Source organism: Canis lupus, chromosome 16 (genome assembly GCF_003254725.2).
Source record: "Canis lupus dingo isolate Sandy chromosome 16, ASM325472v2, whole genome shotgun sequence".
Taxonomy (NCBI): Eukaryota; Metazoa; Chordata; class Mammalia; order Carnivora; family Canidae; genus Canis; species Canis lupus.
The window spans coordinates 20,784,815-20,800,753 of NC_064258.1; the positions used below are offsets into that span (position 1 = coordinate 20,784,815).

A 15,939-nucleotide genomic window follows, 5' to 3' on the forward strand; every position below is an offset into this window, starting at 1 on the left:
TAGGTGCCCCTGGATTTTCTTTTTAAAAAGTTTTTTAGGGATCCCTGGGTGGTGCAGCGGTTTGGCGCCTGCCTTTGGCCCAGGGCGCGATCCTGGAGACCCGGGATCGAATCCCACATCGGACTCCCGGTGCATGGAGCCTGCTTCTCCCTCTGCCTGTGTCTCTGCCTCTCTCTCTCTCTGTGACTATCATAAATAAATAAAAAATTTAAAAAAAAATAAAAAGTTTTTTAATAAGAATTTTATTTTATTTTATTTTTTAAAGATTTATTTATTTATTCAGAGAGAGAGAGAGAGGGGCAGAGACACAGGCAGAGGGAGAAGCAGGCTCCATGCAGGGAGGCCAACGTGGGACTTGATCCCAGGTCCCTAGGATCACACCCTAGGCTGCAGGTGGAGCTAAACTGCTGCACCACCAGGGGTGCCCAGGAATTTTATTTTTTATTATTATTATTATTTTTTATTCATTTATGATAGAGAGAGAGGCAGAGACATAGGCAGAGGGAGAAGCAGGCTCCACGCACCGGGAGCCCGACGTGGGATTCGATCCCGGGTCTCCAGGATCGCACCCTGGGCCAAAGGCAGGTGCCAAACCGCTGCGCCACCCAGGGATCCCAGGAATTTTATTTTATTTATTTATTTTTTTTAGGAATTTTATTTTTAAGTAATATCTACACCCAGTGTGGGACTCGAACTTAAGAGGTTGAGATCTGGGCAGCTGGGGTGGCTCAGCGGTTTGGCGCCTGCTGGGGTGGTCCCGCGTCGGGCTTCCCTCATGGAGCCTGCTTCTCCCTCTGCCTGTGTCTCTGCCTCTCTCTCCGTGTCTCTCATGAATGAATAAATAAATCTTAAAAAAAAAAAAAAAAAAGTCACATGCTCTACCGAATGAGCCAGCCAGCTGCCTCAAGAACGTGGATCTTCTTTTTCTTTCTTTTTTTCTTTTAAAATTTTATTTTTTTATTCATGAGAGAGCACAGAGACACAACACAGGCAGAGGGAGAAGGAGGCTTCCTGCAGGGATCCTGATGTGGGACTCAATCCCAGATTCTGGGATCACACGCTGAGCCAAAGGCAGACGCTCAACTGCAGAGCTTACTTACCCAGGTGTCCTGCATGTGTCTTTTTAAAAAAAACGTTTTTATTTAGGGTGCCTGGCTGGGTCAGTCTGTAGAGCATATGACTCAGGGTCGTGAGTTCGAGCCCCACGTTGGGGGTGGAGTTTACTTAAACTTCTGGCATGCCTGGCTCAGTTGGTTAAGCATCTGACTCTTGACTTTGGCTCAGGTCATGATCTCAGGGTTGTTGGATGGAGCCCTGTGGTCAGGCTCCATGTTGGGTGTGGATCCTGCTTGGGAGTCTGCCTGTATCTCTGTCCCCCCTCCCCCATAGAAAGGAGGAGGTTTTATTTATTTTATTTATTTTATTTATTTTTTATTCTATAAAAGGATTTTTTGTTTTTAAAGATTTTTATTTATTTATTTATTCATGAGAGACACACAGAGAGAGGGGCAGAGACACAGGTAGAGGGAGAAGCAGGCTCCAGGCAGGGAACCCGACATGGGACTCGATCCCGGGTTTCCAGGATCACTCCCTGGGCTGAAGGCGGCGCTAAACCCCTGAGCCACCCGGGCTGCCCAGAAGGTTTTCTTTATAAAAACAATATATAAATAACTTATAACATCTATAAAAACCTAATTTTATTTGTAAATCTTAACATCATTTATGTTTTACAAACCTAAAATGTACCCTGTTAACCATTTCTCAGTGCACTCATCAAAGGGCAGTCACAGTGTCGTGCCTCCAGTGCCACGTCTTCTCTCCTGCATCAGAACTCTGTACCCATTTCACGTTAGTTCCTCCTCCCCAGCCTCCATCCTGAAAGTTCTGTTTGCCTCGTAATGCTCTTTTCGTTCTGGATGTTTTGAGGCTGTGTTTATGGCAGTATTGCAATTTTATCCTTTCGAAGTTCTTGTTCCCAATAATCTCTTACCCCAGTGGATCCTTCCTAGAGTCCTGGTGCTGTGCGAACTTTCCTAGTGTCTGCCTTGTGCACCCTTCATGTCATGGGAGTTTGAATTTTTCTCTTGGAACAATGGAGATTTTAAAAGAATTCAGTGAAATTAAGGTGCACAGTGTATACCTTAAACTGTGGTATGTTTGGTTGTATCTTACTAAAACTTGAAAAACAAAATTCAATTTTAGGATGTCTTTGATTTTTTTTTGTTTACAGTTACTGTGTTTACTGAAGTATTTATTTATTTTTTATTTTATTTTTTTTATTTTTATTTTTATTTTTTTACCTTTTTTTTTTTTTTTACTGAAGTATTTAAACGAGTTAATATTTGTAGAACACTTAGAAGTTTTAGTCTATTGAGATGTGGTTGACTGGAGACATTCTGTATCACAGTATGGTCACCAGCCACTTTGTCACATCAGTTACCAGGTCTTCCTGTGCTGAGAACATGGTTTTTTTGTTTTTTGTTTTTTTGTTTTTTTTTTTAAATTTTTATTTATTCACGAGGGACACAGAGAGAGAGGCAGAGACATAAATGGAGGGAGAAGCAGGCTCCGTGCAGGGAGCCTGGTGTGGGACTTGATCCTGGGACTCTGGAATCACACCCTGGGCTGAAGGCAGATGCCCAACCACTGAGCCACCCAGGCATCTGGAGAACGTTTTTTAAGATGGAGTTTTCTGGCAGCCCTGAAGTATTCACCACAGTGTTGGCTCCAGAACAGAATCCTCACTGTGAGTCTGTGCCCCTTGAGCAGCATTTCCCCACTTGTCCCAGCCCCTGCCCCTCGTGGCCAGCACTCTGCTCTGTTTTTGTGAGCTGGGACTTGCCGGCTTCCATGGACCCCTGAGCTGCTCTGGGATGTGTTCCTTTCTATGCCTTCCATACTCCTGGGACGGGGGGCTTCTGTTGGCTCTCTCAGTGCCCCTCTGCTCTTGTTGCCCAAGCCACAGCGTGCGGCTCGGCTTGCCTCCCACAGAACCAGGGGACCCTGTGGAACCAAATGGTAGTTGGTCTTGAGAAGGAAGGAAACGCTGGTGGTGTTGACAACATGGGTGGACCTGGAGGGTGTTAGGCTAAGCAAAATAAGCCAGACACAAATAGTGCATGATCTTATGTGTGGAATCTACAAACGTTGAGCTCCCCAAGAAACATGGGTTGGGGAAGGGAAGCGGGGAGCTGTGTCTGTCAACAGGTATGGCCTTTAAGTTACAAGTACATTCTGGAGACTGTGGTGCAGCCTGGGTGGCTAGTAACCTGCCGAATGCTTGGCATTTGCTGACAGAGCTCTTCCTATCCTCACTTCTCAAAGGAAGTGGTATCTGTTTAAGGCGATGGGTATGTGAGTTCACTTGACTGTAATCACTTTACAGTGTCTGCATGTATCAGAACCTCCTGTTGTGCGCCTTACACAATTTGTCATACTTTAGTTCCAGCTGGGAGACAGAGTTGAGCATGCTGTGGGTTTGTCAGCTCTGGAGATGAGGAGCCAGGTTCAGCATCACGTGATCTTCGTCTCCTCTCTGCTCTCAGCCTGCTTGTCCTTAGAATTGTGTTTTACCTTCCGACTCTGTGTGCGAGCCTGTATGGCTTCCTCACGCCTCACTTCCACTACACCAACTCTCTTTAGCTCGATTTAATTTGTTTTTAAATTGCAGCGGCCAGGCTAATGATTTCATCCTTTGCAGAACAGATTTGACCTCCTCTCCAGTGTGGTTTCCACTGGTTACTGTGATTATTTTATGAATGCCTTTTTTTCTATGTTCCATTTCAAGCTCTTAGCTTCAGATTCTGGGAGGTGTTCTCACTCCTGCTGCTTTCCTGGTCAGCTCCTATTGAGCAGGGGTTGTGTTTTCTGCTGGGATCTGTGACTTAGCTTTTAAAGCTGTAGTGTGAGGTGCCCCTGTGTTTGCCTCATTATCTTGGGGTCACACTTGGTGGTTCTGCAGTGTGTGGAGCATCACAGGATAGTGAAGGGGAATCCTTTCTGCGCCTCTCTGAGCCCTAGGGCTTCACCGCCTGGGGGGGCCGTCACCTCTTTGTAGCAGGTTGGAGGCGGTTTCTCTCCTCCCCCTTTCTTGTAATTACAGCCCTTTGGGAGCCACAATATAAGGGTTGGGGCTGGATCTTCAGTGCAGCCACTCCTTCCGGTGCTTCAAAAGCAAATCCTGTCCTGCAAACACAGGCCTCCTCATCCCCCCACTCAGGATTACCACTTTTGGTGTCAACTCCATGGTTGTTTCTGGCACTTGAGCCGTCTCTTTCTGGCAGCTCAGCTTTCTTTCTTCTTCAACTATGTTTGTTGGATTTTAACATTTCTAGGTATGAGGGGGCAACTATTATATATCCTCCTGTGGCATTTTTCAGTTATTTCATGTGTTGAGCTCCTGGGCTAGTAGTGAGTAGATTTCATGTGCTGCTTCTATTTATTTTATTTTATTTTTTTTAAAGATTTTATTTACTCATGAGAGACACAGAGAGAGGCAGAGACACAGGCAGGGAGCCCGATGCGGGACTTGATCCAAGGACTCCAGGATCATGCCCTGATTTAAAGGCAGACGCTCAACCGCTGAGCCACCCAGGCATCCTTGCTTCTATTTATTTTTAGATTATTTATTAGAGTGAATATGAGTGAGGGGGAGGGGCAGAAGAAGGCCAAGCAGATTCTCTGCTGAGCTGGCTGAAGAGGAAGTGGAAGCAGGGCTCAACCCCACGACCCTGAGCTCATGATCTGAGCCAAAACCAAGAAACTCAAGAGTCAGGATACTCAACTGGCTGAGCCACCCAGGCGCTACTTTCTGACCCTTTAAATACAGTTTCTCTGTAATTGCTTGACTTGTACATGTCCGTTATGTAATACCAGGTACTTTTTTTTGCTATGAGTTGCTTCCCAAACATTGGACACAATTGTGTATGCATCTTGTTTTGAGCAGTGGGAGTAATTGCTAGTTGACCTCGTTCAGCCTCAGGAAGACTAACTGCAGATACTCGCTTGGAGTCAGAATGTCTCTGAAGTCTGATAGTACAGTTTCTGGGGATAGTACAGTTTCTGGGGATGTTTCTGGGGAGCCCAGCTTCTCTTGTGGGCAGGGTAGCCTGACTGTAGGGCCTGTTTTCCTGGGTGATGGTAGCGTGACCATCAGAGAGGATAGGCCTGTTCTTGGTAGGTGTCTGGTCAGTGGTTGAATGAATTGCTTTAGTCAGAGTTAAAGAAGTAAGCTCATTAGCTTTCACTTAGAGGCAGCATGTCCTTGGTTTCTGGGCTCCAGGGCCCAGCCCTGTTAGAGGTGGCACAGGCAGAGCCGACTGTCACTCTCCTGCCCTGTGAAGTGATGTGGATAACTGTGAGGCCAATCTCTGCTGTTAGTTTGCCACCGAAGGCGTGATCTGTAAGGATGCCTTTTTTTTTTTTTTTTTTTAGATTTTATTTATTTATTCATGTGAGGGAGAAGCAGGCTCCACACAGGGAGCCTGATGTGGGACTCGATCCCTGGTCTCCAGGATCACACCCCGGGCTGTAGGCGGTGCTAAATCGCTGCACCACCAGGGTTGCCCGCCTTTTTTTTTTTTTTTTTTTAAAGGATTTTATTTATTTGAGAAAGCATGAGTAGGAGAAGGAGCAGAGGAGGAGGGAGAAACAGGCTCCCCGCTTAACAGGGGGCCCAATGTGGGGCTTGATCCCAGGACCCCGAGATCATGACCTGAGCTGAAAGCACATGCTTTTCTCACTGAGCCACCCAAGCACCCTGTAAGGCTACCTTCTAATTAGTGTTGACAACAGGGCAGCAATCTATGTGTGTGGTGGATGGCTGGAACTTGGAAGCCAGGGGATAAAGCTGTGTTGTCAGACATTTTCTTTTTCTTTCCCTGGGACTTTGGGATGGGGGGTTACTGTAGCTCATCCCCAGTCTTTGTGTGGGTCCCATATCGCTGAGACAATGTGTTCATTCTGGTGGCTGTGCAGTCTTGCCCAATGGCTGGCTTGGGAATGCACTGAATGAAGGAGGTAACCAAAGCTCCCTGAGCACAGCTCTTGTCAGGAAAACAAGATACTCACGCAGGGCCTGTCAGCTGGTGGTCAAGTGGGCCCTGAGTGTCTGCCTCAGAGTCCTCTGTTTTAGTTTAGGCAGCTATTATTAGGCTATTTCAGGGTTTTTTATTCTATATCTAGAAGGGTCTTAGGGCACAAGTCTTGGAATCTGTTCCCAGACAAGGGCCCAGTCTGACAGGCTAGTGGTTAGTGCTCAGGTGAGGTGACGTCTTCCCTCCAGCCCCCCCCAACCCCACGGAGTTCCTTCCCCCCACAATGAACCCAGTCTTGGCAGTCCTGTCATTGACCATGGATTTCTAATTGCAGGACTCACTCCAACAGCCTGTTGAAACATGGTGGATTACTATGAAGTTCTAGGCGTGCAGAGACATGCCTCAGCTGAGGATATTAAAAAGGCGTAAGTAATCATATTTATGAAATAATAAATCCGTTGTGCACTGGTACTTGGGTATTGTAACTTTTTATCTATCGAAATGGACCATGTAGTATAACACTCTTTCAATGCTGCTGTGTAATTTTACCTCCAGACAGAGTAGTTAACAAATTAACTCTTGCTTTCTGGGACCTAGGCCATCCTGTCACTTGTCATTGAGGAATAAGAAGGTTGCCTGGTTTCCTGTTACTTTGCCTTGGGACATGGATTCTGTTGGCCGCTTAAAGTAGATCAGACTTACTGAGGATGTGAGATAATCCTGGAGAACTCTGACATTGGATTTTTGGAATGGAGTTGAGTTGGCACCTGGCACTCTTAAGAGTATGGTGTTATAACCACCTTGGTGTAGTTGCTTTAAAAAATCCTTGTCATGTGGTCCCTGACTGTACCACTAGAACCCATCTGGTCCATGGTACGGTTTGTCAGCCTTACCCATCCATGCCTTTGTGACCAGGCCTGGCGCCTGTACAGGGCAAGGCTGAGGGCACAGGTGGCCAAGGTGAACTGGATTTAATTCATTTGACCTTCATGTGTAGCAAGAAATGTTATGAAACAGATTTTAGCTTGGAGAGACTAATAAAACTCAGCTTGGAATAATTTCAATTTGTTATAGGAACCAACATTTTTATTTATTAAAAAAATGTTTTTTTAAAGATTTTATTTATTTATTCATGAGAGAGAGAGAGAGGCAGAGACACAGGCAGAGGGAGAAGCAGGCTCCCTGCAGGGAGCCCAATGTGGGACTCCATCCCAGGACCCTGGGGTCACGCCCTGAGCCGAAGGCAGATGCTCAACCGCTGAGCCATCCAGGCGTCCCAAACATTTTTATTAATACACAAGTCTATACTATTAGACTTCATAGATCTCAGATGGAAATTAAGGGTTTTTATTTGAAGATTTATTTATTTGGTAGCAAGCAAGAGTGAGAGAGCCCGTATGCAGGGAGGGGGGAGAGGGACAGGCAGAGCCCAATACGGGGCTTGGTCCTGTGACCCTGGGATCATGACCTGAGCCAAAATGGAGAGCAGATGCTTAACTGAGCCAACCAGGTATCCCACATTTGAGGGGTTTGAATCAAATATTTCATTGAAAAATGCTAAAGATAGCAGCCTGACTGCTACAGCCAGCCTACCTGAAGCTGTTTGCAGAATATCCTTGTGTTAAACCTCAGCCAGGAAATTCAAGTAGGTGGGCCCCCAGGAAGTGCCTTTGGGCTGTCACCAGTGGGCCTTGGGGCTTCTCACTTCTGTTAACAGTTCTGCTCACAGCTCCTGGGCAACAGTGGCTAGTTGGAAATAATCGTATTCTTCCTGAATAGTATGTCCACAGTATTTTTATTTTTATTAACCACTGGAAAAACATGCCTTTGTTACTCTAAACACAGAAAGTAGTTGGTTTAGTTACCTATGAGAATAGGGGTCGATCAGCGTCTTCAGGATGCTTTGAAGTATGAACTTAGGAAATGCTATTTCCTGTAAATAGAGTAAGGGTTTCCCATTAAGTGTGCAGTTAAATTAATACTAACTTAGGCTGGATTTAGCCTTATTTATTTTTATTTTTAAAAAAATTTTTATTTATTTATGATAGTCCCAGAGAGAGAGAGAGAGGCAGAGACACAGGCAGAGGGAGAAGCAGGCTCCATGCACCGGGAGCCTGATGTGGGATTCGATCCCGGGTCTCCAGGATCGCGCCCTGGGCCAAAGGCAGGCGCCAAACCGCTGCGCCACCCAGGGATCCCCCCTTATTTATTTTTAATGAGCAGAACTGCACCTGTGAGTGGTGCATGTTTTTAGTCCATTTTGTGGATTCTAGGCTTTGTTCATGCGTAGTGACCAGAAAAGCTTCTATTGGAGGAGTAACTGTGTGTGGCTGCTCTCTCTCACCATTTCTCCTGAGGAACCTACAATCTTACCTGGCTCTGTGTCCCAGGCCCTGTGCTTTTCCTCGCTCCACGGGTTAGCCTGCCTGCGTTGGTGCTCAAGTACTGCTGTGAAGTCACACTTCAGTCCAGAGGCTGATGCTAAAAGACATCTGATACTCTTCCCATTTCATGGATTGTGCCTGGAATCCAAAGAAGATTGAGTAGTCTTTCATAAAACCTGTACAGATAAAGCTACCCTGGATTCTGCTACATTCTTTGTTTTCAAAGAGCACACTAGTGCAAATGAACCGTTCTTTCTCCTTGGTCTTTTACATGGTCTGTCAATTTTTGCCCAGGATCTGTTGCATTTCAGGGGTTTTGGTCTGCTTATTGCATGTTGAGGTCCATGGTGATAGAAAGATAAAATATTGTTTTAGTGTTGTAGAGTCCAGTGTTAACCAGATTTTAAGAAGTTCAAGCCAAGGTTTTTGATTAAAATGTTAAATTGAACCACAACAGCCTTATGTTAACAACTTGCAGGTGTGAGGAGGACTGCCTGGTTCCTCATGTTAGCTTTTGCAGGGCCTACCCCTCCCCCGCTAGCCCGCCCCCACCTCATATCATATGTGGTGCTGATGTTTAGTTAAGTAGAAGAGATTTTTTTTATCGTATTTAAAAAGGATTTTTTTAAAAAAATAAATCCCTGTAATTGTTACTGTTAATTGGAGGCTTCAGTGAGTCTTGAGCACAGAACGGGGTGGCTTTGTAAATGGAGCTGCTACAGCCCACCCCTGCCACACTGCTGTGGGAGGCGACAGGCTGGGGACCAGGGCTGTGGTGCTGGACCCTTGGCCCCTTACCAAGGCTGCCTTCTGCCTCTGCTCTCTCAGCTGCACGACCAGGAGTTCACCTGCACACATTGATCCTCAAATGTTGCCATGTTTTTGTATCTCTCAGTTTTGTATTGTGCTGTGTGGATTTTAGAACTTCTTTGTCTTGTGGTGGGGGAAAGGGAGATTTTACTCCTGAATTGACCCTCATCGCACAGGTTTATGAACCTCGTGATGTTTCATAGCCGTTGGATTTCTGCACATGGAAGTGACCTGCACGTGGAAGTGACCAGTGCCCTTTTACTCTTTCCAAGGTACCGGAAACTGGCCCTAAAGTGGCATCCAGATAAAAACCCTGAAAATAAAGAAGAAGCAGAGAGGAAATTCAAGCAAGTAGCTGAGGCGTATGAGGTGTTATCAGATGGTGAGTTAACCTACCCAGAGCTCGGACTCTCCCCAGGGCTTAGTGGAGTATGGATTTGGCTAATTGAGGTTTGGGCATGGAGAAAAGTTTCTTTCCTTGTGAAGCTTTGACCCATGTCCCTGGCAGATCCTTGATACAGTTACCCGTGAGTGCTGTGGGTACCCTGCTTCTATCAGTTTCTTTCAGGATGGCTGTTTTAAACAGTTACTGACACTGATCTGAGGACTGACAGGATGGATCAGAGTGTAGGACTCCATCTGGGTCATTGCGTCTCCAGACTTTGAGGTGTTGCTTCCCTCGCCCCTGGGTCTAGAGCATAGATACTGGAAAGTGTAGGCTTTTGAAAAGTCCGATCCATTAGCCTGGTTTCACAAATCAAGTGGAAGGTGAGCTGTTAGATTCAATCAGCAGGTCCTTGGTGAAGAAAAGTGTGTGTGGGCCCTGGGTTTGGGAGAGCAGTGTGGAGGTTTGTTAGAAGACTGGAAATGTACTGACATTGCTTTGCCAGGAAGGAGCACTGAATGACCTGGTGTGAGTCAAGGCAGGGTACCCAGAAGGTTGGAGTAGGGTTCACTGGCTGCAGGGCATCAGTGCTTCCTTCAAGTGTATCCACAGGGGGTCAGGGTCACCAGTGAGGTTTACTGGCTGCAGGGCGTGGGTGCTTCCTCCAAGTATATCCTTCTGGCAGGATCGTCAGTGAGAGGCAGTTCTGAGTTTAGAGGAAATCTGTTTAACCGCCACTTGCCTTCCACTGCTGCTAATAACACGTGGAGCATCTTTATTTGTGAATACGTCTCTTCTTCTATTTTAAAGAAAGTCCCAGATGTTTTATTTCATGAGCAGCTTGTTATTAGGAAACACATAGACACTGATAATTGCAGTCTTTTAAAAATGTGGCATTTAAGATCTTAAACTGATAGCGGGTTTATCTTCTTTTAAGATTTAAAAAATTTAGGGATGCTTGGGTGGCTCAGCAGTTTATTTAGTGCCTGCCTTTGGCCCAAGGGTGTGATCCTGGGGTTCTGGGATGGAGTCCCACATCAGGCTCCCTGCGTGGAGCCTGCTTCTTCCTCTGCCTGTGTCTCTGCCTTTCTTTCTCTGTGTCTCTCATGAATAAATAAAATCTTTAAATTAAAAAAATTAAAGATATTTGAGGGAGCATGAGCAGAGGTGGGGGACAGGGAGAGTGGACTTCCTGCTCAGCAGGGAGCCTGATGCAGGGCTGGTTCCCTCCACCCTGGGATCATGACCTGAGCTGAAGGCAGATGCTCAACTGCCGAGTCCCCCAGGCACCCTGATTGCAGCTTCTGAACAGACTGAGTTGGAGCACTATGGGATCTCCGTGTCATTATTGTCTTGTTTGGTCCTTGTTTGTGCTGATCAACACTTCTGGATTTGTGGATTCACAGACCAGGAATGATTAAAAACAATGGAGGAGGAAACCTAAACTGTTTTTGTTATTTTAGTCAGCTGATTCTCTATTTTTAGGTTGAACCCAGACTTGATTTTTGTCAGGAAGAGAACATTTAAATTCTCATAAAGACGCTGTTGTTTCCTCCTACTCCCCTTTTCTGAGGGAGAGTGTATTTTCATGTCTCTTATGCAGCCTCCAGCATAGGTGTTACCTTCACAGGTGTGCTTACCATTCTTACTAGCGCTCTGGTTACCCCGAACTGACTTTCAGTGGTTTGTATACCTGTTTTCCCCTATAACTCTTGTTATTTTACCACACAGTAAAATAAATAATACTTTGGGGGGAAGTATCAAAAAAAGGTGTCTGTCTCTAAGCGCTGCAGTTGCAGTTCTTTGTTTTAGAAGGTAGAGAGTCAAGAGGACAGAGGACAGTAGAGCATCTTCAAGGCTTGGTTGGGCTGTTGCTCTTCCAAGGGGATTAAGCCTGCGGGATTGGGGTTGGCTCTTCATCTGGCTTTTACAAGTACCACGTGCTAACGGATTGCACCACTGGAGCACCTGTCATCTGGCTTTTAAGTACATCTGTTTCCTGCCCTACCAAGGCCCCATCCTGTCCACTGTGTGCCGCAGATCTTAGTCCCCCTCCAAATGGACTTGGTTGTAAGACGGTATACTTCGAGAGTTGGAATAGTTTTATAACTTACGTGATTTTAATGTATGTGTGAGCCACATCTCTGCATAGTAGGCTGAAAGTACTTTTTTATTTTATTTTATTTTTTTATTTTATTTTTTATTTTTTAGAAGCACTTTTTTATAATCACATTTTAAACTTCACACTATTTAAAAATTTTTCTGAGTTTGTAAGGAGATATATTTTGTTTTTTTCTTCCCCCTTTTTGTGTAAAGTAAGGGAGGCCTAACTCCTTAACACTGAAACCTTGAAAACTGCATTGGTTTCTTGGTTTATAGCTTTGGAAATATGTGAATTCTGAGGGAAAAAGACCTTGGTCTTATGCTCTCTCCTTTTTAAATTTATAGCAAAAAAACGGGACATCTATGACAGATACGGCAAAGAAGGACTAAATGGTGGAGGTGGAGGTACGTAAAAGTTGACTTTTCTCTTGGCTTTGTAGTGAGCAAAGGAGGCCATCTGGCCACCGGAGGTCTTGGTCTCCACAAGGGGTTGGACATTGCATTTTCCTTGCATCGGGTGTGTTCACCATGTGACAGGGTGTCACACCAACGGAAGGGGAGGACTGGCCGCGTGTAGCGGCCGCATGTGTGCTGACCTCCCTTCTGTAGCCCTGGATGCCGCTACAGCGCTGCTCCAACGCACTGAGTTTGTGCACCCACATCACTTACCTGACCCTGTGTCAAAATGTTCTCAGGGTGTAACAAACACACATACCCACAGACCTGCTGCCTGTGGTGGCGGCCTCACACAGGTGCATGTGTCAGGAGATGTCCCATGATGGCCCGCACCCTCAGCCCCACAGCGGGCCTTGGGAGGTCAGTGCTGCAGATTAAGCACAGACCCGGGTGATGAGTGCAAGTGAATGTTTCTATGTTTGGTGTGCATGATGCTTCCTGACAGAAGAGAAAACCACGTTATCCGTGTGCAGGTGGCAGTTGTAGAGATGGTGCGAAAGTGCTGGTGGCCATGCTGCTCTGACCTCCCCATCAGCCACTGGCAGTTTTTGTGTGGCAAAACAGATCCATGAATGGATGAGCCATTTTCTTTTACATTAAGGTCCCAATTTTATAGAATGTTCTGTAGATAAGTAACTGCATACTAAACACCAGAATTCATAAACTAAAAGTTGTGTTTGTATCATGTAGGTGGACTTCATTTTGACACTCCATTTGAGTTTGGCTTCACATTCCGTAACCCAGATGATGTCTTCAGGGAATTTTTTGGTGGAAGGGACCCGTTTTCCTTTGACTTCTTTGGTAAGTTCATTGTTCCTTTGGCGTGTCCATGACTCTGATGAGATGGATAGCCTTTTCTGTTCCATCATCATGGCACCGTATTTGCCTTTGTTTAAGCAGTGTGGGTTTCTAACATCCTGTTCCTCCTCTCTGGAAGATGATTCTCAATATCATGCGCATTGCAATAATAAAGGTTTGAACATACTCATTTTCTTCACTATGTATGGCCCTAATTAACTGCCGTTTTTCCCCTCAGACAATGGTAAGGATGCAGATGCTGGGGCCTTGGAAGTGCCGTTGGCTGTTGAGCATGGAATTGTGTGTGAATTTGCCCCGAGTTGCTCTGGGGAGTCACTGGGTATTGTAGCAGATCTTGTTCAGAGGACACTGGCTCTTTCCTCCCACTGTGGTATGTTGTGACTGTTGAGTTCACAGTTTGTGTGAAAAGACGTCTTTAGAACAAGGCAGCATAGATACTCTTTGCCAAGAGTAGTTTTTGCGAAAGGAGATCGTGGTGTTCCAGCTGATGATTCGTTGCAGAATGGATTTTCCCATCAACTGCACATCTTGGCACTGATGCCGGATGCCAGGTTTTCATCTGCGGCGTAGGCATGATGTGGAGCGGGTGTGTGCTGCCTGTTGAGAGAGCTCTCTGTCCGTCTCCAGAGCTGTCTGGGGTGCTGGGAAACACGGGAGGCCAGGGCTCACTGTGTCCGGCGCAGCCATTTCTGTCTTGGTTCCCTGTGGGGGACCCAACCTGTGTTTTTGTCTGTTGTGGTCTGGAGCCTGGTCAGAGAGCCTGAGCACCACCTGCGCCCCTCCAGGAGGGAAATGAGAAGAGAGGTTCTGTCTACACATAATGGGGGAGAAACCGGTGGACCCTTGCCCATCCTAAACATGAAGGAGAGTAATTCACTGCCACGTCTGGTAGGTATGGGGCCCTTTCAGTGGTGTGGCCCTTGAGTTTATTTCAGGTGGGGGTTCATAGAGATTTTCCTTATCTTTTACCGCGGTATGGCCTGACTTGAAGAGTAGCTGATGGAGGGAGATGGGTAGTAATATAACACATATCAGCATAGATGAGCTTTTTCATCCACAGACGTTGTAATGAGGCTAAAGTAGGGGTGGAAAGGAGATTAGTCTTTTGAAGACTTCTGCTTTCATACTGCTACCATAGACATGAGAGAGGATGGATCGGGAAGGCTCCCCTTTAACTTATGAAATGTATGATATTTCTTAGGTATATCCTTGACTTGGCTTTCGTGTATGTAGGAAATCTTACTGTAAGGAAAATACAAAGAATTTAATGTTTCCTGTGTTAAAATTATTTCTGTGGGGCAGCCCGGGTGGCTCGGCGGTTTAGTCACGGAGCCTGCTTCTCCCTCTGCCTGTGTGTCTGCCTGCCACCACCGCCCCCCCCCCCCAATCTAATGAATAAAAATCTTTAAAAAAATATTATTTCTGTGTCTTATCTCAATCTTTAGCCAACTTCACATGTGGTATTTTCGGGGAGGCAGGGCAGTGTGGGGTGAAGTCCTGTTTGGATAGGGTGAATCTCCTGGTGGTCAAGTGAGGATCTTCTGCCCCTGAGGGTTTTGGTTCTCCTGCAGTGTGGGGTGGGGGTGGCAAAGTAGGCTGACCTTGAAGCTTGAGGCCAGGCATGCTTTATATTCTCATGACTTGTTTTGAGGAAGAGCCCTTTAGTGATTGAATTGTAACCAGATTTTGTTTTCCTTGGGAAAATGGTCTGACAGGCCAAGCTTTCTCAGTAAAAATGACTTTCATTGAGCACTTCTCTCTAGAGTGAAGATTGTTATTAGGTGTAAAGGAGGAAGTAATTGTGGAATTGTGGTTTTTTTTAACCCACTATTAGCTATTTAAATCTCCTGACTTTCACATCTAAATTGAGATGTGTGTGTGTGTGTATATCTATATATAGATACACATATAAAGTGTGCCCCTCACCATCACTATATCTATATATAGATATACACACGCACACATGTATATACACACACGTATAAATCTTTATGTACATGTGAACTTCGTGGAGATTGAACACAAGGAACATTTTGGTGGAAATTTCTTGTTTTGGACTCAGTCCTGTTTAAGAGGTAACTAGTCTTACTGTAGTTCTAGCCTCTGGGACCTCTGGTTTAGATACTGAGATGCTCTGGTTTAGATTCTGAAATTTTAACAGTAGGCATTTTCTGTATATTGCCCATGATTAGTGTGGCAGTGATACTTCTTCAATCCGTTCTTGTAGGTGTTCTAGGGGACTTCCATTTTCAGGCTCTAAGGATTTCCACACAGGAAAAGAAGCTTCTCCACGGCTACTACATGTATGAAGTCACGGTACAGCCTGCGGGGGGTATGTGTAGTCTGGGTCTCCATGTAGGGCTGGGGGCTTCGGCTTTGGCAGTAGTTTACTTGGCGTGAACCAGCATCTACATGCTACTTACTCAGCTCTGTTGTGATGTCCATTTGTAGTAGTAGCACATTGTTTTTAGTCTTAATTTTTCACACTTGTCCCCCCTCCTCTCCTTGTTGCCTTCCAAGAAAAGTAGGTCAAAAGCTAAGCCCTTTGCCGAGTATCAGAACATAAAATTCCATGTCTGACTTCAGACTCCCTAAATGAAAGGAAACAAAACTTGAGAGAGCTGGTGAGCGAGCACGTGGGAAGGATTGAGGTGTGGAGGGTGTTGGATGGAGTATAAGCAGTTCTGTGCTGAAGGACCAGCCGCTGAGAATTGTCACATGCTGGGGGTGCGCTTGGGCCTGGGGCCTCCTGACTCCGAAGCCCTGGCAACCACAACTGCCCCCCACCTCCCCAACCAGAGAGGCAGTGACGGGGCTTCCAGAACCTGCACACAGTGCTGACCCTGAGATCCAGGGAGCAAGCCGTACCTTTGTGGGCAGCCGATTCTAATCCTTTCCCAAATCCTGAGCATGCCAGAGCTAGCTCTCGTCCAAATGTGAATTGGAA

At 45.9% G+C, this 15,939-nt stretch overlaps 1 protein-coding gene across 11 annotated transcripts in view; it reads left to right on the plus strand.

Annotated features, from left to right (window-relative positions):
• DNAJB6 (DnaJ heat shock protein family (Hsp40) member B6) overlaps positions 1-15,939 on the plus strand; it is a 73,569-nt gene that overhangs the window by 24,172 nt on the left and 33,458 nt on the right. For 6 of the 11 annotated variants that reach the window (XM_025449866.3, XM_049094626.1, XM_035699964.2 and 3 more), the window contains exons 2-5: positions 6,370-6,460; positions 9,502-9,611; positions 12,063-12,122; positions 12,864-12,974. In XM_025449866.3, coding sequence (XP_025305651.1) covers positions 6,396-6,460; positions 9,502-9,611; positions 12,063-12,122; positions 12,864-12,974 — 346 coding nt within the window. In that variant the 5' untranslated portion in view covers positions 6,370-6,395. Of the gene's footprint in view, positions 1-6,369; positions 6,461-9,501; positions 9,612-12,062; positions 12,123-12,863; positions 12,975-15,219; positions 15,325-15,939 lie in introns of all 11 variants that reach the window. The other 5 variants (XM_025450021.3, XM_049094623.1, XM_049094625.1 and 2 more) reach the window with 2 other exon arrangements.